The sequence below is a fragment of the Saccostrea cucullata genome, unplaced genomic scaffold, assembly GCF_032062105.1.
Source record: "Saccostrea cucullata isolate Sc308-1 unplaced genomic scaffold, CSIRO_AGI_Scuc_v1 ctg909, whole genome shotgun sequence".
NCBI classification, from domain to species: Eukaryota; Metazoa; Mollusca; class Bivalvia; order Ostreida; family Ostreidae; genus Saccostrea; species Saccostrea cuccullata.
Genome location: NW_026928802.1, coordinates 154,984 through 182,566, shown reverse-complemented (window position 1 = coordinate 182,566; position 27,583 = coordinate 154,984). Strand labels below are relative to the sequence as shown.

General features: G+C 33.1%; 1 protein-coding gene across 4 annotated transcripts in view; it reads left to right on the top strand.

The window, feature by feature from the left end:
- Nucleotides 1-27,583, top strand: part of LOC134278752 (cubilin-like) — a 123,469-nt gene that overhangs the window by 30,670 nt on the left and 65,216 nt on the right. For all 4 annotated transcript variants that reach the window (XM_062761041.1, XM_062761040.1, XM_062761043.1 and 1 more), the window contains 5 exons: nt 4,815-5,032; nt 10,648-10,855; nt 22,002-22,249; nt 23,317-23,361; nt 23,971-24,154. In XM_062761041.1, coding sequence (XP_062617025.1) covers nt 4,815-5,032; nt 10,648-10,855; nt 22,002-22,249; nt 23,317-23,361; nt 23,971-24,154 — 903 coding nt within the window. The remainder of the gene's footprint in view (nt 1-4,814; nt 5,033-10,647; nt 10,856-22,001; nt 22,250-23,316; nt 23,362-23,970; nt 24,155-27,583) is intronic.

The window sequence follows — 27,583 nt, the reverse complement described above, 5'->3', positions numbered from 1 at the left end:
AATGATGAAAATATATCTTATCATCATGTCAATGCTGCATTACATGAAGTAAATACATCCTTTCATTATGTCAGCACTTCATAACTTGAAGTAAAAAATTCATTATGTGAAGTGATAATGTGTTTACATTGTGTTAAAACTTTATTACGTGAAATGAATGTTTCTTTACATCATTTCATTTCTTTAATATGTGAGGTCAAAATTGCATTACGTCAAGTAAATTGTGTTTTATGATTAAACTTATCATCACATGAAGTCAAAAGCCCATTCCTTTTTGAGAGTGTGTATTTCTATTACATCAAAGTATTATTACGTGATATGGATTTATCTTTATTTTACGGCGAGGGCATGAGGTGAACACATCTTAACTTTATGTCAGTGCTTTATTACGTGGTGTAAAAAGTGTATAACATAATGTGAACATATCTTTATATTATATCAGCACTTTATTACATTATGTCAAAACTCCATACCGTGATGTGGATATATTATAACGTTATGCCAACTCTTTCTTATGTGATTTAAAAATATCTTTATATTGTGTTAACTCTTTATCATGTGGATTCCAAGTTCATTACCTGATGCAAAAATACATTTACATTACCTCAAAGCTGTATATCTAGTATATAATAAATGTTGACGACCGTGTTTTAATGACTGGTAAGAAGGGGGGGGGGGGGTTCGTGATTGATTAGGACAAATTACAGGCACATAATATCACCCCCCCCCCCCCCCTCTTTTCCTAGACATAACTTTACTATAGAAAATGTAATGTTCATTGAAACTGTACAGCCCCCCAACCCCCACTTCTGGTTGAAATATAGTCCACTAAGGGTAACATAATATGTCTGGAAAAAAATAGGATTGATTGAAGTTGGACCACTCTCCCCGAAATAGGATTTTCGGGCCTGGACATCTTTTTTCTTGGCTTGTCTAGTTTTTTCGGATAAATGATTTTTTTTTACTGGCTGACCTCCTCTTTCAAAAAAATGATGCTACGTCACTGGAGTTAGTAATTTTTATTAATCATTCCAGGGCCAGAATTCTATTAAAAAAATCTACCAGTCGCTCATCTAAATCAATTGAATAGGCTTAGTAAGCATGCATGGGCACATATCAGTGGCAGATATGGGAATCTTGAACAAGGAAGGGGGACGGTATATGGTTGGAGACCAAGGGCGGAAAGCGGAGAAGCTCTCAGGCTTTATACTAGTAGTTTTATAGAAAAAAGTTTTCAGCTAAACTTAATGTGAAACTAATGCAATGTCCTACAAAGTTTAAGACTTTTATAAAAAAAAAAAAAAATCAAAATAAAAAGAAAAAAAATGATTGCTGCATGACTCATAATATTTGATTTATTTAATTATCAGATTAAAGTAAACACCATTGAATTTCGACGTGACTTTAATTCACAGTCGCAGTGTTAAGGCTTTGCATGTTTCAAGATTGTCAATCATTTGTCGCTTAAAGTTTTCATTTAAAGATGTCATTCCGAAATAGCTGAGAATCTCTTGTACGACAGTTTTCTCTCCCGCCATTTTAGTGCTTGCGGAACGCGGAAAATACGTTATGCTCATATAAAGGCCGAGGATACCCGCGTTCGCATAACGTAATAGTGAATCGACATAATGTAGAAGAGTGCGCAAAGTATGGCATGAGCTTTTCACATCAGTTAATAAAAACTAAGATTGTCATGAAAAGTAAACATAACGAAATGCAAGTTGACGAAATAAAATTGTAGTATGTGTAAATGTCATAAAGAGTTGATATAATGTAAAGGAAAGTTAACACGATGCAATAGTAGTGTGGGTTAATGTCATAAAGAGTTGACATAATGTAATGGAAGGTTGGCACAATGCAATAGTAGGGTGGGTTAATGTCATAAAGAGTTGACATAATGTAATGGAAGGTTGACACAATGCAATAGTAGTGTGGGTTAATGTCATAAAGAGTTGACATAATGTAATGGAAGGTTGACACAATGCAATAGTAGTGTTCTGCTATAAGGCAGTGACGGCGTTCCATATAATGCTATGGCCATTTGTGCGGTGTGCATAAACTTTTTAGAATATGGGCCATAACTCAAGAACCCCTTGGCCAATCAGTACCAAATTTGTCACAGGGTATTCTTGACCCAAGGGCTACCATTTATACTAAAATAAGGGTTGGGACCCTTAAACAAGGGAAGATAATCAGGAAAACAAAACCAAAAGTACTGGTTGCTAAAAAAACTTCTTCTCCATAACCACGAGGCAGATTTTTACCAAACTTACATACAAGGATCAGGATATGTCGAAGATTAAAATGTGCAAGGGGAATTACCCTGGGGCAAAGGGCGTGGTCTCAAGGTCACTTCAAAGTTGACCCAAATTTACAATTAATAAAAACGTGTATATTTTGCTTACTATAAGGACTAGGATCATCAAATCTTGTAAGTTGATGCAAGTTACGACTTCACATCATGTTAACTCAAAAGTAGGTCACGGTGACCTACTTTTTGAATTTTGCGGGGATTTGTTTTCAAATGGATTTGAACGCATATTTTGGACACTTTAAGGCCTATGATCATCAAACTTTGTCAGTTGATGCATCTTGGGTCCTTGAACAATGTCAACTTAAAATTAGGTCACGGTGTCCTACTTTTTTGAACTTTATGACTTATCTTTTTAAAAACATTAAATCCCATTATTTCAGACACTGGGAGGTTTAGAATCATCAAATCTTGTACTTTGATGCATCTTGGGACCTTAAAACATATTTATGAAAAAGTAGGTCACTGTGACCTACTTTTTGAATTTTGCCGACATTTGTTTTCAAATTGTTTAAAACGCATATTTTGATTACCTTCAGACTTACGATCATCAAACTTGGTCAGTAGATGCATCTTGGGTCTTTGAAAAATGTCGACCAAAATGTAGGTCACGATGACCTACTTTCGACATTTTTAGGCTATATTGAAGTATCTTAGGTATTTATTGGCTTAGAATCATCAATCTTTGTGAGTCGATGCATAATTGGTTTTCGGAGAGTGACAACCAAAAAGTAGGTCACAGTGACCTACTTTTGACATTTTATGGCTATTTTTAAGTATCTCATGCACTTATTGGCTAAGAATCATCAAACTTTGTCAGTTGAGGCATCTTGGGTTTTCGGAGAATGTCGACCAAAAAGTAGGTCACGATGACCTACTTTGAATATCTCAGGTACTTATTGGCTTAGAATCATCAGTCTTTGTCAATTAATGTATCTTAAGTCCTCAGAAAATTTCAATCAAAAGGTAAGTCACTGTGACCTACTTATGGTATTTTATAATTATATTATAATATCTTCAGTCTTAACTAGCTAGATATTATCAAAGTTTGTAAGTTGATGCATTTTGGGTCTTATGATTCTAATAGAGTTGGAGGCTTCTAATAGAAGTGATAGATTGTACAATTTATCAGAAGAGTGATTCAAGGCCCTTGGACCTCTTGTTTTTTTTTTTGGAATATCACCTGGAGGGTGTGGCTTCATTATTCAACAAGTAATAGTGTTTTATAACTAAGCCTCTCAATGAATGAGATTCAATTAATTTAAATGAAGGTAGAATATGAAAATATATCATACATTTATTGCATGATAGTGAGGGAAATATGAAGACTTATTCAGCCAAGAAAAATCATATTCCCTGAGGGCTTCGCCCGAGGGGAATATGATATTTCTTGGCTGAATAAGTCTTCATGCTTCCCGAACATTCATGTAATGAATTGTTTATTATACTGAAACAAGCAAAACCTTTGAAATAAACATAAACTTTGAAATTCGGCACCACTCTCAAATTCACATTTATTTCTTATGTAAAGTTACTATAAAACCCTTTGGTCAACACATTATCATCAATTTTGTGACATAAACCAGGCTATTGTGATGTCTACTACTCTCCGGAGTTTTCGTTCTACGAACGAGAACTATATTGCGGGAAAATACAGTAGGTGTTCCGAAGAGGTGGAATATGATGAAAAGCATGCCAACGGCCTTGAAATATGAAGTTTTACGGCCCGATCACGTGATAACCTAGAACCAATCAGATAACGCGTTGTGTAGAATATTTATAATGAGGTATAATAAAATAGGTTTGAAGCAGGTTTTTTGAGAATTTCTGTTCCTGTGACATCACATACTGTCTAGATTATCCATTATTATACCCAACGCAACAAGTTATGGGAGGTATTATGTGTTTGACCCATTCATCAGTCAATGTGTCAGTCTGTCAGTCCTGTTTTTTTGTCAGCGCAACTCCTCATAGACTGCTGCACAGAATTTCTTCATACTTTGCAGATATTTAGGACACAATGTGTAGATGTGCATATTACCAGGAAATTACGATTCCTTTACGTTTCTGGGAATTTTGGCACTTTTCAACTTAAGACTTTTAAACATATCTTGAATATAGAGATGTACAGTTTTTCAGCACAAATTCTCTTAAAGTGCTGCACAAAATTTGGTCAAACTTTGCAGATATTTTGGACACAATGTATAGATATATGCATATTATAAGGAAATTCCGATTCCATTATTTTTCTGTGAATTACAACACTTTTCAACCTAGATTTTTGGCCATACCTTTTGAAGAAAAAGACAATTTGTCAATTTTCAGTGTGTAATTTATGGAGTGAATATAAATACATAGTATTACTTAATTTTTTTTTAAAAATCTGTAAATATCTTCTCTGAAGAACAATAGGATTTATTGGTTATAATCAGGCATCTTCAGGTTGTGTAGATTTAAATTGTTAAAATTGTTACCATATTGTAAACATTGCTGTATGTTTCAGATGTCAGTTTGATTACCTGGATATTTACGCTCAGATGACGACCACAGAATCAGAGGCTCAGATCTCCTCCCCACTGTTGGGGCGGTTTTGTGGAGACAGGATGGACATTCTACCCTCACGCATTATATCCACCTCCAACATCATCCTAGTGGACTTTCACTCGGATGGCCACAGATCTGCACGAGGATTCTATGGATCCTTTAGATTCATTGATGCATGTAAATATATATTTATGCCCTCCTTTGAAGCAGGGAGGGCATATTGCTTTGCTGCTGTCTGTGGGTCGGTCTGTCGGTCCACTTAGTTTCCGTTCATTTTCTTCACAACCATTGCACATACTGAAATGAAATTTGGTATACAGATAAATCACATAAATATCTAGATCAAGTTCTGTTTTGGGTACGATCGCACCATTTTTGACGGAGTTATGCCCCTTGGACTTAGAAAAATTTCAATTATTTGCAGTTTCCGTTCATTATCCCCTCGCGCAAATAGTTGCGGAGGGGATATAGTATCGCGAATGTGTGTATGTGTGTGTGTTAGTGTGTTTGTGTGTTAGTGTGTCAGTTACACCTTGTGGGCAAGATTGACAGAAAACCTTTGTATTAACCAATCTCAGCGTTTACATACTTGTGTGGCAGTAATAAAGGATGAAGCCTATTTATTTTCAAGTTCATTAATGAAATATTTCTACAGATATCCGTGTTTTTACTGCCTCGAAACCCTGACATTTTATGAACGAGTTGACAAGAATCATTTGTGGGCAAGATTGACAGAGAACCTTTGCATTAACCACTTAGATGACAGATGACTATCTAGGTCAAGTTCTGTTTTGGGTACAATCGTGCCATTTTTGACAGAGTCCCTTTTGGACTTGGAAAAATTCCAATTGGGGGGAGGGGGGCATAAGTGTTTTACAAACATATCTTGTTATTATTTAATGCTAACTGGGCTGTCACTGCCAAAAAGTGTATAACTCTTACTTAGGGTAATATTGCTGTTAATTAGAGTTTTAAAGCAGATTTTCAAGAAGAGGCAATAATTAGGATTGAGAATGCAGTAATCAGATTCTTTTTGTTCGAACTGAAGTTAGTTGATAGAAGTCATGGGTTGTATGACAGCACCTGGCTGTGCTAACATTATCATACCATGCTAAACTTACTGTATGCTAAAAATAACACGTTTTAGCTTACCTGAACCAAAGGCTCAAGTGAGCTTTTCTGAACGAAATTTGTCAAAGATTGTTGTTAGCGTTGTTGTAAACTTTTCACATTTTCATCTTCTTCTCAAGAATCACTGGAGCAATTTCAACCAAACTTGATTAACACAAAGTATCCTTGGGTGAAGGGGATTCAATTTTGTTCAAATGAAGGGCCACGCCCTCTGCCAAGGGGAGATAGTTAGGAATTAGTGAAAAACAAATGATCTTTTTAAATAATAATCTTTTTAAAATCTTCTCAAGAACAGCTGAGTCAGGAAAGATGCATCTTCGCTAGCCAAGGGTTTCTGATACGCTACTCTCCTCGTAAACCCTTGGCCTATGGTGTTCATAGAAATCGGGATTTTTTTCCAGAGTTCTGATTGGATTTCAGTACACCCAGGTCGACCAATCAGCAATTGTTTTTGTAAATGACAATATTTGCGTTCGAGATACATCTTCACTCTTTAATCTCGGAAATGAAAAACGCAAGTAAACAATGATCCGTAAGATAACATTCAATTCTATGAAAAGCCATGGTGTCATCCAATATCTTCTAAATATGTGATTAAGAATCTATATTGAAGCTTCAGGTTTGTTCTATAAATAATGAATAAACATAACTCAATTATTGCTTCTTAATTATTCTTGAACAAACTGATTTAATTTTTTTTAACACGTGTCTTTATTTCTGGCGATGAGGCAATCTGTGCATACCTGATAGATTCGAGATCACATGACGGAAAACAAAATCCCGTCATATGACTTCACCGTATGCCAAGGGTTTATGAGGAGAGGAGCGTATCAGAAACCCTTGGCTAGGGAAGATGGGAAAGATGAAACTTATTTTGAATTATCCTCAGGTAGTGTAGATCTAAATTTGTTCAAATAATGACCCCTGTTGGTAGGGTGGAGCCACAACGAATGATCAAAGTTTTACATATGAATATACAGGGGAAATCTTTAAAAATCTTCTTCTCAAGAACCACTGGGCCAGGAAAGATAAAACTCATATGGAATCATCCTCATATTGTATAGATTCAAGTTTATTCATATCATGACCTTCAGTGGTAGGGTGGGGCCATAATGGACGATCAACGTTTTACAAAAGAATATTTATGAAAAATCCTTAAAAATTTTCTTCTCGAGATTAGCAATGCCAAAGGTGGTGATATTTTAAAATATGGAAGCGTCTTAATGAGGCCCGATCTAGTTGAAAATTACGAAAACGGAATGATAAAAAATTTTAACTCTTGGAAATATATCTGTATGTTTTATGTCAATTAAGATATGGACCATTTTTCGTGTTTTTATACACAATTACATACTAAAACTCTCAAATAAACAAAGAAATTGACAAATTAAAAAAATAAACGATGAAATGCTTTGTTTTTCACATATATCATGCAATTTTCATTCTTTTTATAAAAAATGAAAAGGAAATTGGAGGTAGCCTTTATTGCAGTGAAAAGGGGGCATGTCAAAACACAAAATTTGGAATTATTTTATCCAACTAGGTATTTTATAAGTCGCAATGGGTTTGCATAACATCAACAAACGATTGCAATACTGTATTAGTTTCTAAAAAAAATAAATAATTCTTACATTATGAAATAATTTTCTCGCCATGCTTTATTTTTCTCTTAACACGCGACGTTGTTTTACGTGGGAAAAAGGGGTAGAGGGAGGAGGGGGGGGGAGGAGAAAAAATTACGATTTTTATTAATATCATTTAATATACAGAAAAATAAAACATTTCGGGGGTTGTATTCAAATGATTTATAGACTTATTTTTTAAAACTGAAGCTAATCCATGCACATTTAAGTCCTCAATAAAAAGTGTGTGTATAAACACTTCAACATGTTCAAGGAGAAAGACTAAAATTGTTTACTCTTTGTTGCAATGTTTGTTTTTTTAAACTCACAAATTGAAATAAAACAAGATAAAATTAATGAATCTGTACCAAAATATTGATCCCTCAAAATTAATTATGTTCCAAAATTATTTATTAATTTAAACATATATTTTAAAAAATTGTAAATGATAGAAATGTCAACTTTCAACATGCACAGTCTATAGAGCTACCAAGTAAGCAAGTTTGCGCAATTTGATGTCATTTCAATTGTGACGTTATTGTGTTCAATTGTGACGGCATTCAAGGGTATTGTGACGTGCCTGAGTCGACGCTGCGTTAGAACGTATGCGCAGATCAACTAGATCGGGCCTCGTTAAGTTAGTGTAGATTAAAGTTTGTTCCAATCATGACCCCGAGGGTAGGGCCATATTGGTCAATCAGATTCTTACATAGAAATTTATAGGAAAAGTATTTTCCTATACTATTCCTATAAAGTCTTATTCTCAAGAACAGCAAAACCATGATTGGTGATATTTTTTGGAAGCATCCTCAGGTAGTGTAGATTCTACATTGTATCAAATCAGGACTCCTTGGGCTTTAAATTCCAGGGTGGGGACACAATGTTGGATCAATTTTTACATAGGAATACAAAATAAAATATCTTTAAAAAAATTTTAGAGAACAACAAATCTATAATAACTAGTGCTATTTTCCGGGGACCGTATGCCATATTCCCTGTTATCTCTATTAAATAAGAAATACTTTATGGAATTTAGACTTAATCAAGGTTTTTTCAAGAAAAATACAAAATATATAAAAAAAAAAAATAGGCATTGCACGCGTGTTCATGTGCGTAACGACCATATTATCTTGTCTACACTATCTAAAATTTTAATAATATCAAAGCATTTAATCCAAAAGTATTAAAAAATGCACTCATTCGAGTGTATTTTTTATTTTACTCATTTCACGTGCACGCACGTGCAAGCACGTGCATAATGACTACACCTTCTTGTAGGAGTCCCTTATATTTATCCAAGTTCTAAATCCCATCCTGTTTGGTTGAAAAACAAGAGAGTTATAGCCATTTGAAGTTTCAGCCAATCAGATTGCAGCACACGTGCATGCGCGTGATTTCATGAATATTTTCTATATCATATTTTAGGATATCGTAATGCATGACTATGTTTTAAATTTCAAAGCATTTCGTCAAAAAACAAAGGAGATATAGCCATTTAAAGTTTTAGCCAATCAGATTACAGCACGCGCGCATGCGCATGCTTTTATTAAAATTTTAATATATCATGCTGTAGATCTTCATAATGTAGGACCATGTTCAAAATTTCAAAAGATTATGACAAGAAACAAGAAAGATATTGAGACTTTAGTTTCAGCCAATCAGAGCAAAGCGCACGTGCATGCACGTTATCTTGCTATTTTGACCATGCCATCTTGTCTATACTACTAATGTATCCTTACATTATGAGTTTCAAAGCATTTTATCAAAAAATAGAAAAGTTCCGACTATATCTATTATATTGGTTATTTCAAGTGTTGCACGTGCGCGCTCTTGCAAGCACGTGCGCGCAAAATGACCTTGATTCCGCAAATCTACATAACATGTCTACTTACCCTAAAAAGGTTTTACCTACCTCGGACGAACAGTTTACAAGATCATTCCCGGACAAAAAAGTAATAATAATAATAATAATAATAATAATAAAAAGAAACAGAGTAAAAACAATATGTTCCCCATTTTTTAATAAGTGATTTTTTATATGGAATTAAAAGAAGCACCCTTAGGTACACATGCTTTAGATTCAGGTTAGTTCATATCATGACCCCAAGGGTAAAGGTGTGGCCACAACAAGGGATCAAAGTTTTACGTAAGAATATATAGGAAAAAATTCTTTTACTTCAGAACAGAAAAGTTATGTTTAGTAATATTGATATGTAAGCATCCGTATGCAGTGAAGATTAAATTTTTTTCAAATCATGACCCAAAGAGGGGGGGATTTCGGATGGGCCACAATGGGAGATCAATTTTTACAGGGTAATATATATAAAAAATCTTTAAAAATCTTCTTTTCAAGAATGGCATTATTATTGAAATGAATTATGAATTAAATAACAAGAAATGAAATGTAGATCCAACTGAATTTTTAATACTGGACTTCCACTGTTCCCTGTAAATTTAGTTGGCTGCCAAAATAATTTTTTCAGACTAGCCTGACAAAGCTGTTGAATGGTAAATGAAAACTGTGAACAGAGAACAAATAAATGATCAGTGAATGGTTAGAAAATGGAAAATTTGAAAAAATATTACATTTCAGGTGACATTGGTCATTTATTTGCATCAACTTTATCCTCTAATTGATTGTTATTAAATCAATATGAGCTGCAACTTTGATGTCGAAATATTTAACTGCAAAATTCTAATATTTCAAGAACAGAGAAAAGGAACATTTATAGTCTTCTGTTGTTGAAATTTGTGATGGAAAAAATTATCATAAGCTTTGATTGAAGCAAAATTATATAATTATTGTCGTCCTGTACAATATTGATTTCTTAGTTATTGATACTCTATATTTGACTGTACAAAAGTCTTTCCTCTGAAACAATTTAGTTCTTTATTTTAGTTTAAATGAACATAAAGGTTTAATATTATATACAAATTTATCATAAAAACTCATTTTAACAGCAACATAAAAATCTAAAGAATGCAGCTAATATTGCTTAAATATTTTGAATAAAATTATTTTTTTTTCTTAAATTTCAGCAATCTATGAAGTAGGAACCAAATCCCCAAGCTATTACTGTAGTTACACTATCAATAGTTTGTACGAGAAGACTGGAAATATCATTTCTCCTACCTATCCCGGGGTGTACCCAGACAATTTTAACTGCTCATACAGCTTACACGGACTTGTAGGGGAGAGAATTCAGATCCAATTTAATGACTTCTCTCTTTTTCATGGTGGTGATTAGTAAGTATACTTTAATATAAACTACATTCCTGTTGCAAAGTTATTGTTTGACAAAATTCTTAATGACAATTTAAAAAAAAAAGAAACAAACAAATTTTAACATTTGCTGGCAAAAACAGGATCTTGGCATGAACTATTATAGTTTTAAAAATTATGGCCTTGCCTACTATGGGAAGGACTTTAACCATCAAAGTTAATGGAATCTTTATAAATATTCAGGTGAACATAAGATTTAAGCACATAAAATTTTGGAGGGGGGGGGGGGTACACCTAGAGGTCTGGTCTTTGGGCTCTGTAAATATGCTACTCAGGTGTCTAATCATCCTATTGACCTCAAAAGTAGCAATAGTTGTATAATGTTTGCCCACCTCTGGTGAATATTTCCTTCCACTCCTCCCTGGACAATATTCCAGCCCTCGGGGCTAAATATTCATTGTCAATACTGCCGTGATACTTCTTCCTCAATTGAGGTACACTGTGAAAAATTAGATCTACTTAAACTCCCTGGAACTACTCTTTTATTAATATTCATTAATAATTTAAACCAATTTAAATACTCAGTGGATGGAGCATTAAAGGAATCTTGAATCTGTGACCTAATATTATTTGCAAATGTAACTTTGTTTTCTAAATATGAGATGCAATGTCTAAAGCAATAATAGCAAAATGTCAAGCACAATATCTCTTTTAATTAAAATATGATATTTTTATACCCCCCGCAAACAAAGTTTGGGGGGTATATAGGAATCACCTTGTCCATCTGTCCGTCTGTCTAGCTGTCCGTCCGTCCGTCTGTCTAGCTGTCTGTGCAATTGTGTCCGGTCCATATCTTTCTTACAGAGGGACATTAGAATCTACTACTCCACACAAAGATTGCCCATGACCTAAGGGTGTGTCATGACCTTGACCCAAGGTCATTTGGGGAACTTCAAGGTCACTGGAAGAAAAATTTCATAATTCGTGTCCGGTACATATCTTTCTTATGGATAAACTTGGTAGGTTCTCATTTCACACAAAGATTGCCCATGACCCAAGGGTGTGTCATGACCTTGACCCAAGGTCATTTGGGGAAGTTCAAGGTCACTGGAAGAAAAATTTCATAATTAGTGTCCAGTCCAAATCTTTATGGATAAACTTGGTAGGTTCTCATTTCACACAAAGATTGCTAATGGCCCAAGGGTGTGTTATGACCTTGACCCAAGGTCATTTGGGGAAGTTCAAGGTCACTGGAAGAAAAATTTCATAATTTGTGTCCGGTCCATATCTTTCTTATGGATTAACTTGGTAGGTTTTCATTTCACACAAAGATCGCCCATGATGTAAGAGTGTGTTATGACCTTGACCCAAGGTCATTTGGAGAAGTTCAAGGTCACTGGAAGAAAAAATTTCATAATTCGTGTCCAGTCCATATCTTTCTTATGGATAAACTTGGTAGGTTTTCATTTCACACAAAGATTACCCATGACCCAAGGGTGTGTCATGACCTTGACCCAAGGTTATTTGGGGAAGTTCAAGGTCACTGGAAGAAAAATTTCATAATTCATGTTTGATACATATCTTTATTAAGGAAAAACTTACTTCTGAAAAACCCAGCGGGGGGTATTTTGTCCCGTTTGGACAGTTCTAGTTCCCTTTGTTTTTTTGCATAAAATATCTGACAAAATAAATTTTACTTATTATATGCATTTTGATTATTTGAATGCCTCTTTATTGCAATGTCTAAACAAGTTAATTCAGAGAATTTGTGTCCCCTGCTTAGGGAAAAAGTAATCCATGTGCAGTTCGGGAGGAGGGGGGAGGTTGGATCCCCCTGACTGAATTTGTTGAATTATTAAATGTATGTATTACATGTATACTAAAGCAAATAAAATATGCCAATATGGATATAAAGATGTGATTGCTTATTCTTTATTATGTGTATAGAAGATTCTTATGTATTAAATACTGATCACACTGTAATGATGATTTTATGAGTTTGTACAAGCCAGACCTCATAAATTTTTCATTTTACATGCTGAATACTATCATTTAGTAGAAAAAAAAAAGTATTTTGGAAAAAAAGAAAGTGAACCATCCGGGATTCGAACCCGGGACCTCTCACATTTGAAGCGAGAGACCACTAGACCACGGAACCGCTTACGATCAGCGACAATTATATGCAAACATGAAGTCACATACATGTATATACATGTATTCATGTTAGATATTGTCAAAATTTTACACAATGCATGGTGTCTAATTTAGCCTTTATTTAACAGTTCTAATAGCAGTGTTTTCAATAAGAGCCAGCAACCGGCAAAATTAACAGCCTGTACGAGAAATTTTGCCGGCTGTGAAATTTCCGTCATTAGGATTTTGCCGGGGCTGATACTTGAAATCCATAGATTTTATCGCAACTATTTCCATGATCAAATTAGCTTCCCTTGAGTGCACTCTATTTTCAAGGAAGTTTGATTAGATTGATAGTGTCATGTAATGGCATCGCGGACAACAAATATTTGAGCGAAGTCGTGGAGAAACGTGCTGCTTTTGTAACACATGTGTTTGAGATCACATACATTAAGAGACATAAAGCATGGTCCCCTCCGAAAAAATTTGTTTGTGTTTTATAATTTTTAATTTAAAATTGATTGTGCGACAGCCTCAATATTAATTAAGTGAGGGGTTCCCCGTAAACGACAGCAAATAGCTATATCTAGGCCAATATAATTTTAAGACCTTACTAAAAAATGTATGAATTCTTACATAATTTCCTCAAAATGAAAATATCAAATGTTAAGCTAAGACGTGACTTAGACCTAGAAATTCTTACAGAATATCCTCAAACTGTAAATGCAAAATTTCATTCTCATTTATTCGTGTAAGATATCTCGAAATACAGGGACAGTACCGTTTTCACATTTGGGGAGGTTTTAATATACTAGTATTTTGTATCAAATTCCATTTTCTTAATTATTTTTTTTTCTGACAATCTGTACAAAATGTCAAAAAATAAAATCAATTTAAAGATTTTTTTATGAAAAGTCTAAGATTGCAGATTATTTCAATTTTTAGGGGGTACTGTACATCACCATGTGTTTAAAAAATCTTAAATTTTTAACTAAATAATTTTTTTTAAATATGAATAAAAGTCCTGACCAATATATGTGATAGGGAATAAATATGTAGAATCTTCAGTTTAATATTTTACCCTTACAATTGTCTATACTATAATTTCATACTTAAGATGTCTACATGTTTTTATAGACACACAATTTTAAAAAAAAAAAACCAGTCTGTCAAAAATCTGTCAAATTAATCTGTGAAAAGGTAAAAATTGTTTTCTAATTGGCTTTTTTAGGTAAAATTTGATAATTGATAGTGACAGGAATGTAATAAAATAGTACTTTTTAATGGCCTGAGAGGTAAGAAAAGTGAGTCAAAAATGCTGAATTTCGTTTTAGGCCAGGGGGCTTTGCCCCCCTGGGCCACCTACCAGGGCTCTGCCCTTGACCCGCTGGGGGCCTAAGGCGGCCCCCAGACCCCTCGCCAAGACTAGTTTCCTGCTATTCCATCTATTTTTCCTTCTATTGAAAATCTTATTGAAAACACTGAATAGTTGTAATAAGAATATAAAGTCCGCTGAGAACCTGTTTTATGCGTAATAACTCTCCTCATGCCCCTGTGCTAAAAATAGCGACGTGTAATACAATAAATTATATATTAATTAAACAAACAGGGCAGGACACTTTGAGAGGGTTGAGAAAGGTCTAAGGGTGTTTGGGTATAAAATTACATGTACATTGCAAAAGCTCAAAATCTTCTTGAAATATCGCCCGGAAATGATAGTGCAACAAACAGACAGAATATATAAATTTACGACGAACTTTGACCTTTTGACCTCAAAATCAATAGGGGTCTTCCTTAGGCCACAGGGAGTTGTTATGTAAAATTTTATTGCAAACGCTCAAAGGGTCCTCAAGATACTGTGCAGAAACGAAAGTGTTATAACAGACAGAATATGCAAATTTATGACCTTGACCTTTGACCTTTTGACCTCAAAATCAATAGGGTTCTTCTTTAGTTTATAGGGAGTTGCTATGCAAAATTTTAATTCGAACGCTCAAAGGGTTCTCGAGATATTGTGTGGAAACGAAAGCATTACAGACAGAAAGACGGATGGATGGATGGACGGACGGACGGACGGACAGACCCAAATTAATATCCCCCACTTTTCAAGCGGGGAACAAAAAAATGTCTCATTATCTGGTTTAGCAAGCAAAGTCAAAGAATTGTGGTCCCTGGCTTTCAGTGTCTTTGTGGGTGAAATGTGTATTTTTTATGACATATTGTGTCAAATATTAGAAATTATCACCAAGGTTAAATTTTTTTCAAATAAGGTCAGTTGTAAAGGTCAAGGTCAAGAGGTCAGAAATCATAGCATACCTGGAAATATCTTGTCATAGGTAATGCATATGTCAAATATGAAACCCTTATCTCTTCACAATCAAAAGTTATAAGGAAAAATGAAAAAAAAATTAAAAGTAGGTCAAACTTCAAGGTCAAGGTCACAAGATCAAAAATCGTAGTGTATTTAGAAAGGTCTTGTCACAGGCAATACACAGGTTAAATATGAAAACCCTTTCTCTTCTCATTAAGAATTCATGACCAAAGATAATGTTTTTAAAAAGTAGGACAAACTTTAAGGTCAGTGTCACGAGGTCAAAAATCACAGTGTACTATATGAAAACCCTATCTCTTCCTATTCAAAAGTTATGGCCATGCAGTTCAAAGTATTGTTTAAATTTTTTTAAAATAGGTCAAAATTGAAGGTCAAGGTTTTGGTGTCAAAAATTATAGTGTATTTAGAAAGGCCTTGTCATATAGATAATACACATGATTGTGTAATTTGAAAGTCCTATCTCTTCTCATTCAAAAGATATGACTAAGGTTCAAGTTTTTGTGATGGATGAACAGAAAGACAGATGGATAGACTGACAGATGAACAGATATATGAGATTTAATGTCCCCTCGCTTACGCGAAAGGGGGGGGGACAATAAATGTCCCATGACTGTTTCTGTATAATAATGAAAACATTTTTGGAAGGATACTCGTGATATAGTAAAGGAGATGGGTGAACATGACGAGAGATAAGCCCAAAGCGCGACAAACATGAAGGTGAAAAATTGAATCTCAATTTTATCAAAATTTTCCTTAATATTTCATCTAACATTAAAGTATACTTTATGTAAAATCTCTACAACTTGCACAAATCTCATGAAAATTGAAGTTATTAGCCTATGAAATATTATACACACACGAATCAGAGGAAAAATTCTTTTTTTTCACACTATAACACTATTTTTCGTTATGAGTGGGTAATTCTCTGCATTTTTATTGGAATGGTAAGTCAAAGTTTGCATAAAAACATACATATTTTGGTTTCCAAAATTATGGAGCAATGACCCACTATACCTTTGAAAAATAAATTTATGACATAACTTTCAACTTTTCGAACTAAAAAACTTGAAGTCCCTTAAGTCAATGGTCATATCACAAACATGACAAATGCCACACTTCATATTCTTGTGTAACAGTGGTTAGCGTGCTAGTCTCAATAGAGGATTTGTCCCTTTCAGGATTTTTATTCTTGGGTTCGAACCCAATTGTGTTCATTGTTTTTTATTAATTATCATATTTTTTACAGTAATTTTCCTCAACAAAATTGTCTTTACACATGATTTTACAAAATTCATTATGACAACAATTGTGATTATGGCACTAAAATCATTTCATTTGAAATGTTTTTATTTTCACAGTGAAGCTATTTAGATTATATGAACATATCAAATTATTACCCATCTCCTTTGTGGCCTCGGTTATATGAAAACTTTCCCTTGGTGGATTTGCCGCTGCAGAGTTAGAACAATTTGAATAAAAAATATTTAACATTCATGTAATAGGAATTATAATGATAGAGTGTTTAAATGTAAAATTAAAAGCATTTAATCATAAAATTAAAATTTTATGAAAAATTCTTGTTTCTCAGTGTTAATTGAATTTACAACATCTTATTTGGAGCATTGCACACATTTTGCAATTTTTATCTGAAGTTGATGAGCGTATATACTTCTAAACAAATTTTAAACCTGGCAATAGGATTTGTTTATATATATTTAAAATGACGTGTAAATATAAATATACAGCTTTTATAAGGAAAATTTTCAAAAATATGATTCTAACAAATTTATTAAGACAACATTGAACTAAAAAACTTGGGATCATAGCAGTGATTTATCCTTCAAGTTGGTATCTGACACAAAACAAGAAACAGCAACTAATATTCTTGTACTAACAGTTCTTACTGATCAGATGCCAAATAGTTGCTACGTTTTATTTAATGTTCTTCTATCTTGGGTTGGATAACGACATTGTGTTCATTGTTTTTTATTAATTATCATATTTACAGTATGTACTAGATATCCATGAATAACAACAAAATTAATCTTTCACACAATGATTTCTGAGAGTCAATTCATTAGACAAGCAATTGTGATTATGGCACTATTTTCATTTCATTTGACAATGTTTTTATTTTCACAGTGAGTATTTAGATTATATGAACATATCAAATTATTAATATAGCAATTCAAATTCACAGGTCATCAGTAGGGGTGTGCAATATTACCGGTATATCGGTATATTGCGGTATTAATCACCATGATAATATATCGCGATATGAAAATCAGATACCGGTATTTCACGATATTTATAAAAATATATAAAAACCTTTATTGTAGAAACTGCTGAAATAATACTTGTAAGGGGACGACCATTTGATTCTGAGGGGGGGGGGGGGGGGGGGGCCTGGCAAATTTTTTTGAGACGGATTATTTATTTTCATGCCTGTCAAGGACAGATTATTTATTTTCAAGATTATCGAGGACAGATTATTTATTTTCTTCTTTGTCTTACGTACCTTGATCGATTGATTCTAAAAGACTAATCATTTATATACCATAGGCGGATTCAGGATGGGGGGGGGGGCGTGTATAACTTCGTTCAGGCAAGAGGTCTGGGGCCGCCTTAAGGCTCCCAGTGGGTCCTGGGCGAAGCACTGGTGGAGGCCAAGGGAGGGAAATTCCCCCAGAATCTCTTGGGTTTTCGGGTATTTTAAGAATAAAACCAGGACAATTATACATGTAGTGGTATTGGTTATTATGTACCAAAGTATGACATTATTAATATTGGTCATGTCATACTTTGAATTAAGGGGTCCAGGGGGTGAAGCCCCCTGAAGCTCGTGGGTTTTTGTGTATTTTAAGAGTAAAACCAGGCACAATTATTTAGGAATTGGTTAGTTATGTTCCAAAGTATGACATAATTAATACTAGTCATATTATACTTTGAATGAAGGGGGCCCAGGGGGCGAAGCCCCCTGAAGCTCTTGGGTTTTTGTGTATTTTAAGAGTAAAACTAGGCACAAAAAGATTGGTATTGTACTAAAGTATGGCAATATTAATATTATACATATGATACTTTGAAATTTTAGGGGAGGGGTCATTCACATGTATGCCTTCCTTAAATCCGCAACTGTATACTTTGTATTAATTTATCGGGAAGTATACTTCTTTGACAAGAAAATTTATGTTTTGTGGTGTTTAAGAATTGGCTTGTATTTAAAGTGATTCATCACATCTACTGAGTGCACATTGCCATGCTGATCAACTGACTACAAGTATCCAGTCTGGTAATCTGATTTTAAATACTATTTGGTTCTAAAATGGCGAGCGAAGCGAGCGAAAAAAATGCTGGATTGAAGATTCTGAGGTTAAATTACACGGAAATAAAAAGGTATTTTCACAATATTTAAATATCATAAGTCAAGGTCAGATTATTTATTTTCTTTGCAGAGGAGGACAGATTATTTATTTTCAATATTTTCAGGGACAGATTATTTATTTCCAAATTCTGCCAGGCCCCCCCCCCCCTCAGAATCAAATGGTCGTCCCCTAACTTCCTAAATGCTTTTTTAAAAAAAAATCTGATTGAAAGAATACTTCGTCAGCTTCATTCGGGAGAAAGAGGGAAGAGAGAGAGAGGAAGCTTTTAATTCACTGTTGCAATTTTAAATATCTTACTTTAAAATAAAATTCATAATTAATGAGACCTAATTTAAAATAAAATAAATAAGAAAATATATAAAACATTTCTACAGGGTGTATACCATGTGTACTGTGGTTATCAAAATCTCACATGGAATCTACACGGTCGACATCGCTATGAAATGTCAAGTTCAATATAAATGTACATATTACAAGTAAATGGTCATCCATGATTTCACTTGTTGCAGTGTTGCTTTAATTATTTTTAAATAACTTTCATGTCATTTTAAACACCTTCATGCTATACCAGGAGCATATAGGCCATTTTTTGATCGTATGTCATTATGTGAAATTAGGTTGGGTTAGACTAAAACACCAAAACGCATGAAAATAGGTTACAATTTCTTTCTAGTTAGTCAGCCCGCGGGCTGACTAGTTATGATACGAAGAACTTCAAATGCGCTTGCTTTTGGAATAACCACAAATCAAAATTTCATTTCAGTAAAATTCATATAACACCACGAAAATTTAAATTCAACTTAAATAAGTCATTTATGCTTATATTTCTATCTTTCAATTTTTAACATTTAAACTGGTTCGATGCTGAAACTTGAATTCATATCGCACAGTGTTTGACGCGTTAATTTAAGGTCTTTTGTAAAGTATGTTGAAGGTATTTTATTTATGTATTTAAATCTGCGACATAAACATTGGTTTAATAGAGATTTGAAGTTATTCAGTTTTTACTACTTTTACTTTCGTTTTCATTACATCATTTCGATCCCGATGCAAAAAACTGACTTGTTAAAGCATACAACGGAAAAGATTATACGACACAACTCGGTTGCTCGTTTGTAATGTCCCCCGCTGAGAGTGGAGGATATTTTATTTCGGTCTGCCTGTCCTTCCATGCCCCTGTCTGTAGTTCTGTCTGTATCACTTTCAATTCCTTGAAATATTTAGAGTGAAAAATTTTAACATCACTGCGATCAAGGTTATGAAATCACCTTTGTGTCCGTGCAATATCTCGATGAAATTTTCACTTTATTATTTAAAACTTTCATTTCCAGTACAAAAGAAACACTTTTGCTTTTTTTAAATTTTTATAATATACTACAGCGAAACATATGGCCCCATATTACCCCCCCCCCTTTTTTTTTTAGATCTGCGTGGGAGACGCAGATTCTCTGAATCAGCTTGTTTAGTGAAAGAGACCATTTATGTTGTGGCAATCAGATTTACGGATTTATAGTTTTCTTACCATAGAGGTTTGATAAATGAATTTGTTAACCATCATTGTGTTGTTTATTTTGTTTCAATTCACTTCGTTTAAGTTTCAAGTTTAAATTCAGCTAGCTAGGTCAAATGGATTATATACAAACTTAAATAAAAAATACAAAATTAGTGGCTAAACAAAGCTTACATGTTACCTGTTTTAATGAAATTTTTCTAATCTAGAAGTACTAGAAAATGTACGTACTGGTTACATGTATTTAACTGGCCCTTTATTGATATTCTCAATTAAAGGTTCAGTATGGCTGTTATTTTATCGCAGGGGCAAGGGTGTCTTTGTTGTCTAAATACAGTAGCACTGAGTGATTCAACCTGCAACCTGACAAACTTTAACAGGGTGATAGGAATTTCATTGTTAAAACTGTCATGTTCCCCATACTCCTTTACATTGGTTTATAATTTCATGGAATTATGTTTTGTGAAATTGAACTTTTTTTACAATATATCTGTCTTTTGATTAAGAGACAAAACATGCAATACCGGTATAATGCATTTTTTTTTCAGTACCGTAGTACATGTGTTCTACAAAACATTATCACAGAGAAGAAAAATCCACTGGCTGACTCTCTAAGCTTTTTTTAAAAGCTAAACTTGTTTTCATTGTATTCTGTAACCACAATAAATTTACTTTCATATAGAATGTTTTATTTTAATCTTTAATAACATTTGATGACTTCAATTTTTCTGAAGATTTATTAGTAAGTTACTCACCATCCTTCAACTAATAGAAAATCTCGTATCGGCGGTCTACTGTGACAGCGTCTTTTGCTATTACATTAGCAGTTTGTCCGTATGTTTTGTACTCCCCAGGGACTCGATCAAAAAAAACTTCGCTAAGAAAACTCCTATTTCATTTGCATACTTAAGATATGGTGATATTTTATAATCTTTTTTCTTCTATGGTCATTTCAAGTCTCTAAAGGTGTCATTACAACATCGTAATAAAACTAAACTGCTCTCCGGTGCGCCGTAACGTCAAAAAACGTCGCCATTTTTCATGTGTTGTGTTTACCACTTTCCCATTTCGAATGCTCGAGAAACTGCCAAAAATTAAGCAAATGCTTTAAAATTTTTACAAAGACTACAAAATTGATTGTGGAATTGAATTAGGATAATTTTAATCCAAATCTTTTGTATTTAAAACTTTTATTTTGAATCCAAACTTGTGTATTCTTTAATAAAACGTTGGTTTTTTGACCGTGCGCCGTAGGACAATACCTCGTGCACATTCAAGCATAATACAATCTTTATTTTTGCATATATTTTATCAAAAAAATTATCATGAACTTAAATATGATAAATAAACATTTACTGAAATTTTTAGCTTAGTGCGCCCATTACTTTTCGAGAAAAACGCTTTGTCCACGATTTTATGGGACAACCCTCGTACACGTATATTCTTTAAAAAACCTTTTTTTAATTTAAAAAATTCTCCAAGAGAGTTCTTGTTTTACTATTTTACCTGGTTTTTTATTAGAAGTAAAGTGTTATTCTTGTCTTGTCCCTCTTCCCCCTTTAATTAAACCAGGTAAATTCAAATAGTCTTTTAACTTGACAGCATTTCAAACATTCTGCTCAAATGTATTAATGATAATTAATCTACAATATACATGTGTATTGCAATATTCAAAGTAAAATATTGCAATACATCGCAATATGGTTTTCACTTGCAATACCCAACTCTACATGACGCCTTTACTAGAACTGAGTTTTTTTTCTGTACATGATAATAATTAAATCATTAATTGCTGATTGTATTTTGTGACAGCTGTCCCTACGATTCCCTGACGGTTTATGATGGAGCCAGCAGACAGTCGCCTGTCCTCAGTAAGTTTTGCGGTGAACACAGTGCTGTGACTTTCTACTCCTCAGGAGAGAACCTGTTTATGGAGTTTATAACCAGGGCCGGGAGGATGGGGGCTGTAGCTGATCCGTACCATACCAACGTAGATTATAAATTCACCAGGAGAGGCTTCAATGTCTCTTTTCATTTTATAAAAGATATTGTAAAATTAGGTCAGTATTTTTCACTTGAATTATATTGATCCATTTACATTATAAATGGCTGTTACAAAGAAACAGCCTCCTACATTTTAAGAGTTGGTTCTCTTTCGTCAGTGACCTATTTCAAAGGAAAGAAATGCAATGGAATGTCTTAATTTGTACAATGATAATATTAAGATACACCTGTAATATCAATGTTATTTGGCAGATTGTAAAACAATATATAGTAGCAGTATCACTTCTTAAGGAATCTGTCTTTTTTTCTTTTTCATGAAGGGGAAAGATTTATTGCAATTGCGCAAGTGATCAAGGATAAGAATTGATATTCCAAAAGAAATAACAATCAAATTAAAGCCTCTATTCTATTTTTATTTCATTTATTACATCGGGATCACATGGCTCTTCATTTTAACGATTCATAATTAATGTCAAAATTAGCATTATGTGAAACATTTGATTGAAATCTCAAGAGCTATCTCCCCCAATATGTTGTATGTCTTGAAATTTAAATTTTTTAAATTTATTTAGCACTCAGGCCCTCAGACTGATGTTGTTGGCAAAGACAGAGTGTGAATAGGAAAAGGGGGTGAATTAAACTAGAATTTATCTCTGATCTCCATTACAATTCAAAGTTGTTAATGGGGGGGTTAAATAAAGAAATCCAATGTATCAGAGCATTCCATATGTGCTACATACCAGTTACCGTGTTCAATATGAAGTATTAGAGAATTTAAATTAAAAAAAATGAATATGTAAGCTACCAAGTCTATAATGATGTAGATAGTACATTCCATGACTTTGTCCAATTTATGTAAAATAAGATTCATGAGCGCAGACATTTTAAAAATTTGATTTTTAAAAGGTTTCTTACAAGTTAAAAATGAATCTTTTGAGATATAACCTTTTGGGAAAATACAAGCATTTAAAAAAGAAACTTTTAAACAAGTTCACTTTTGCCATTTCAGTAAGTGTTTTGTAAAACAAATTAAAGTTTGCATAATAAACATGTATGAAATTAAAAGTTTGTCTTGGTTATATATTCAAATGTCAAAGTTATGTTTACTTGTAATATATTTCAGATAAGCCAATGGAGTCTCAGAATATGTATCATATCAAAGGGACTGGTAAGTCTTAACCATTAGGTGTCCAGTACTAGTTAACATAATATGTATCATTGTATCATATATCAAACGCCAAGGGACCAATAAGTCTTAACCATTAGATGTCCAGTACTAGTTAACTTAATATGTATCATTGTATCATATCAAAGGGACAGGTAAGTCTTACCCATTAGGTGTTCAGTACTAGCTAAATTAATATGTGTCATTAGTCTTACATGAAGACAGTAGCTGGGATGGGTAACTTTCAAAAGTAAAAAATTAAATAACAATTATTTTGGATTTCAAACGTAATCGATTACAAGCTGATTACAGCCATTTTGTAAAGTAATTTATTTGAGAATTGTTTGAATTTGGAACTAAATTTGGATTTCAAAATAATATTAGATTGCTTTAGATTGTGAAATATGAAATAGTTAAAAAGAATTTTTTGCTCTTAGTGCTTTGCAAAGTTTTAGAATTTATATTGTCTTGCTCTTGTTTAAAGATGAAATTGATACTTATGAGAGGTAGCATTGAATGGTGACACACCAAGGAAAAGGGAATTTTGTAGAAAACATCCAGTGACTTCTGAAACCATACATTTATTACTGATCATCTCTTCTTTTAATACAGCTTGTGATATGCGGATAATCAGCAATAATTCTAGAAACGGAACTATAAAGTCACCTGGCTACCCAAGAAAATTTCCTGTCAATATTACCTGTGTTTACTATATTGATGGTCTGTACAACCAAGAAAGACTAGAAAAAGTTAAAATCAAATTCACCGATTTCTCCATTCCTGGCAGTATGCCAGAGTAAGTATTATTGATGAGACAAGATATGTAATGGGAAAGAACATGTATCTATCATTGACTGTTTGCTTTTTATTTTTGTTAACAATTTTATACCTTTGAAGTTATTTGGGACATTTGGATAATCTTAGTAGGTGTTTGTGATTTTGTGATCCTCTTAAAATCAGGTCAGAGAGAATACTCGAAATCGGGTATTATCCGTGAAATCGCATATAATACTCGATATTAGGGTATCGTTGAATCTTAAAAATCGGGTATTCCGTGCAACTTTCTATAAAAACTAAAGAATAAAGCAATGGCGCATTATGCCAGTAACTGTTACTTGCACATCAGTATCTTGTGGATTTATTTTTATTAAACCTAATTCATACGGTTGTCAAATAAGTTTAAAATCACACGACAAACACTGCTGGTGTAACAAAGAGAACACAATGGCGTTATTATTTTTCAATATAATTTTTAAAAACAAATAACTACACTTCGTTTGTCTTTATTTCCCATTAAAGTATTCCATATACTTAATTTTATAATTTGTGCACTATTCACAAAACGTGAAATTTAAAAGAAATTAAACGACTAACGCCGCGTTATGTATTTTTACTGAAATATATGGCGTCCCTTTCACGTGAAATAATTTAATTCTGTTTGTATTCTTGTCTCTCATTGGTTGATTTCCAAAAAGGAACGCATAACATTTTGTATAATCTGGTTTGGTATGGGGACACACCCCCTTGACAACCAGCTGAATCATCTGTATCCATCAATCCCCTCATTTCCAGTCCTTCGGATTCATGAAAAATTCCAGATTTAATGAATGTACCTTTAACTTCAAACAGTTGCTCGATCTTACCTCATGTAAACAAGCATCATGGCTGCTAGATCTATATATCAGTTATTACCTCCCCTTGCTTCCCATCACTTCCGTTACTACGATTGTATTATTGAGCGACAAATTTGAACTCATATAAAGCAACACAATTTTACATCCACAGTTGTTTATCTATTTAAAAATTAAATTATAAAGAGTGACTAAAGCTAATTCTTGGCCAGATTATCGAGTATAATATGGGATTTATTTTTATTAAACCTAGTTTACGCTTTTTTATAATCCGCTTGGTGTAACAAAGCACAATGGATTATAAATAATTTTTAAAAACAAATAACTACACTTCGTTTGTCTTTATTTCCCAAAAGTATTCCATATACTAATTTTCTAATTTGTGCATACAAAACGTGAAATTTATTAAACGACTAACTGCCGCGTTAGTATTTTTACTCAAAAATTCCTTAAATATAAATTATTCCTAACAGTTAGAGAGTACAGTATAAGCGAGGCATAATTGTATATCTCTGCCATAATAGAATACCAACGTTATTATAAAGAAGAAAATAAAATAAGATTAAAAAAATACCCACGGGAAAACAGTATGAAAATAGCTAATTGAAGGTGAGTATCTTTCTTTATGTCAATTTAGCATGAAATTTTTAAGCGGTTAGCTTCGCTAACCGCTTTATGGCATGTGTCCGATTTTTATCGACACCGGAAACTTCCATAAGGCGCTACCTATCGACAACGGAAACTTCAACAAAGCCTCTACCTAGTACCTTTGATTTGTTTCTAACACATATAACATATGTTAAATAAAATCAAGACTATCAAAACAACATAATCTTTCGGTTTTTTAATTTTTTTCTGATTTTGTTTGTCAATGAAATAAATTTATAATTGTTGTATTAAAAAAAGTTTATGTATAGGAGCATTTGGTGTCGAGATTGAATTTCCGTGACATCAGCTGATGGCGATCGGGCCCTGTGACGAAATTCGAAGTCAGCATGAAGTTTAGCTGATAACATTATCAACACATTAGATTTAAACTTTAGGAAGAAATGTATAGTGAGAAATATCATATTTGAACCCAATGCTACACGAAAACCAGTAGGCATTTCCGATTTATGTGTTAAATTGAAGCCTGAATCGAACAGGTGGTCAAAATGGCGTTGGACACCTTGTGTATTTATATATAGAGGGGGTAGAATGTTTCGATATTTGGCTAATTTAGAGACTTACTGATAAAAATTCAGATGCCTGTGATTAATTATAAGGCACCCCTCAGGAACAATAAATATTTGACCGAATTATGCTACTGGGCACAGGGAGGACGGGTTAATTACTGGCTAAAGGGGTTGAAGGTTATTACCGACTGCAAAACATCGGAGAATCTCTCGATTGAGTTTCATTTTCCAAAATATTAAGGCATCCCTTTAATTAACTTAAGTAATAATAGTACATGAAGAAAGCCTTTTTATAAAAATACTGAATATATCTGTAAGTTGTACAGTTATGGATTACTTCCATAATGAAACATTTGTTTTCTTCTCCTTTTTTTCTCAATTGAAATTATTTAAAAGATGATAAAAAGCTTTGTTTCCAGGGATAAATTCTGTACTCAGTCTAATTATTACAAACGATTTTAAACGATCACATTTTTATTTAAAAAAAAATAATGGGAGCCTGAAAATACTAACATTAATTTTAAAAAATTGGAGAAAAAAATTTAATCGGCATTCGATCCTTTTCTAAAAATCAGCCGATATAAAATATGCACAGAAAAAAGAGGCATGAAAAATCTTGACGATAAGCACAAATTGAAAATTATATCTAATGAATGATTATTTTTGAAAGTTTGCTAAATTCCTATGCAAGGTATAAGTTGTAAAAATACTTTTTAAATTTGAATTTGTCCAATTTGTTAATTATCATTTTGAGCCTTTGAGAAGAAATAAAAATTTAAATACAGATGCTTACAGACATATTGATAGAAATCCGCATACTTGTTTTTAGTAAAAAAAACAAAACAAACAATGTATTGCTTATGCGACATATTGAAGAAAGTGACAATGATACCTAGGTAATTCTTGCAATGGACAATTAAATTGTTTGTTATACACTGACTTTTAGTGAACCTTTGAATTTTTAAAATACTAGTATTGATGGATTAAACAACAACTTTCCTTTCCACACGTTTTTTTTTTTTTTTTTTTTTACAATATGTCATGAAAAATATTTGCCAAATACTCAGTATATGTTCATTTATACATATCGTGCAAGACTCTTTTTAAAATAATTGTCATATACCATTTACTTATTCGAACATTTAATTGTATGAAAAGTCAATAATGTACATTTCTTAAAACTTTATTATCTTGTTTACTTGTCTTTCTTCCTGTGAGAGAAATAGTTCATAATATTAATAAACAGATGTACTCAGTATCTGTATCAAAAAAAAAGAATGAACAGTGATCGGTCTCAAAAGAAAAACAGATCCTTGAAAGTTCCGGTGCCTAGGAGAAGTAAGCATCCCCAATGACAGGTCACACCTGCTGACCGGCAGTGAGCCTACGAAACTGAAGCTCTCTGAAATTAATTAATTC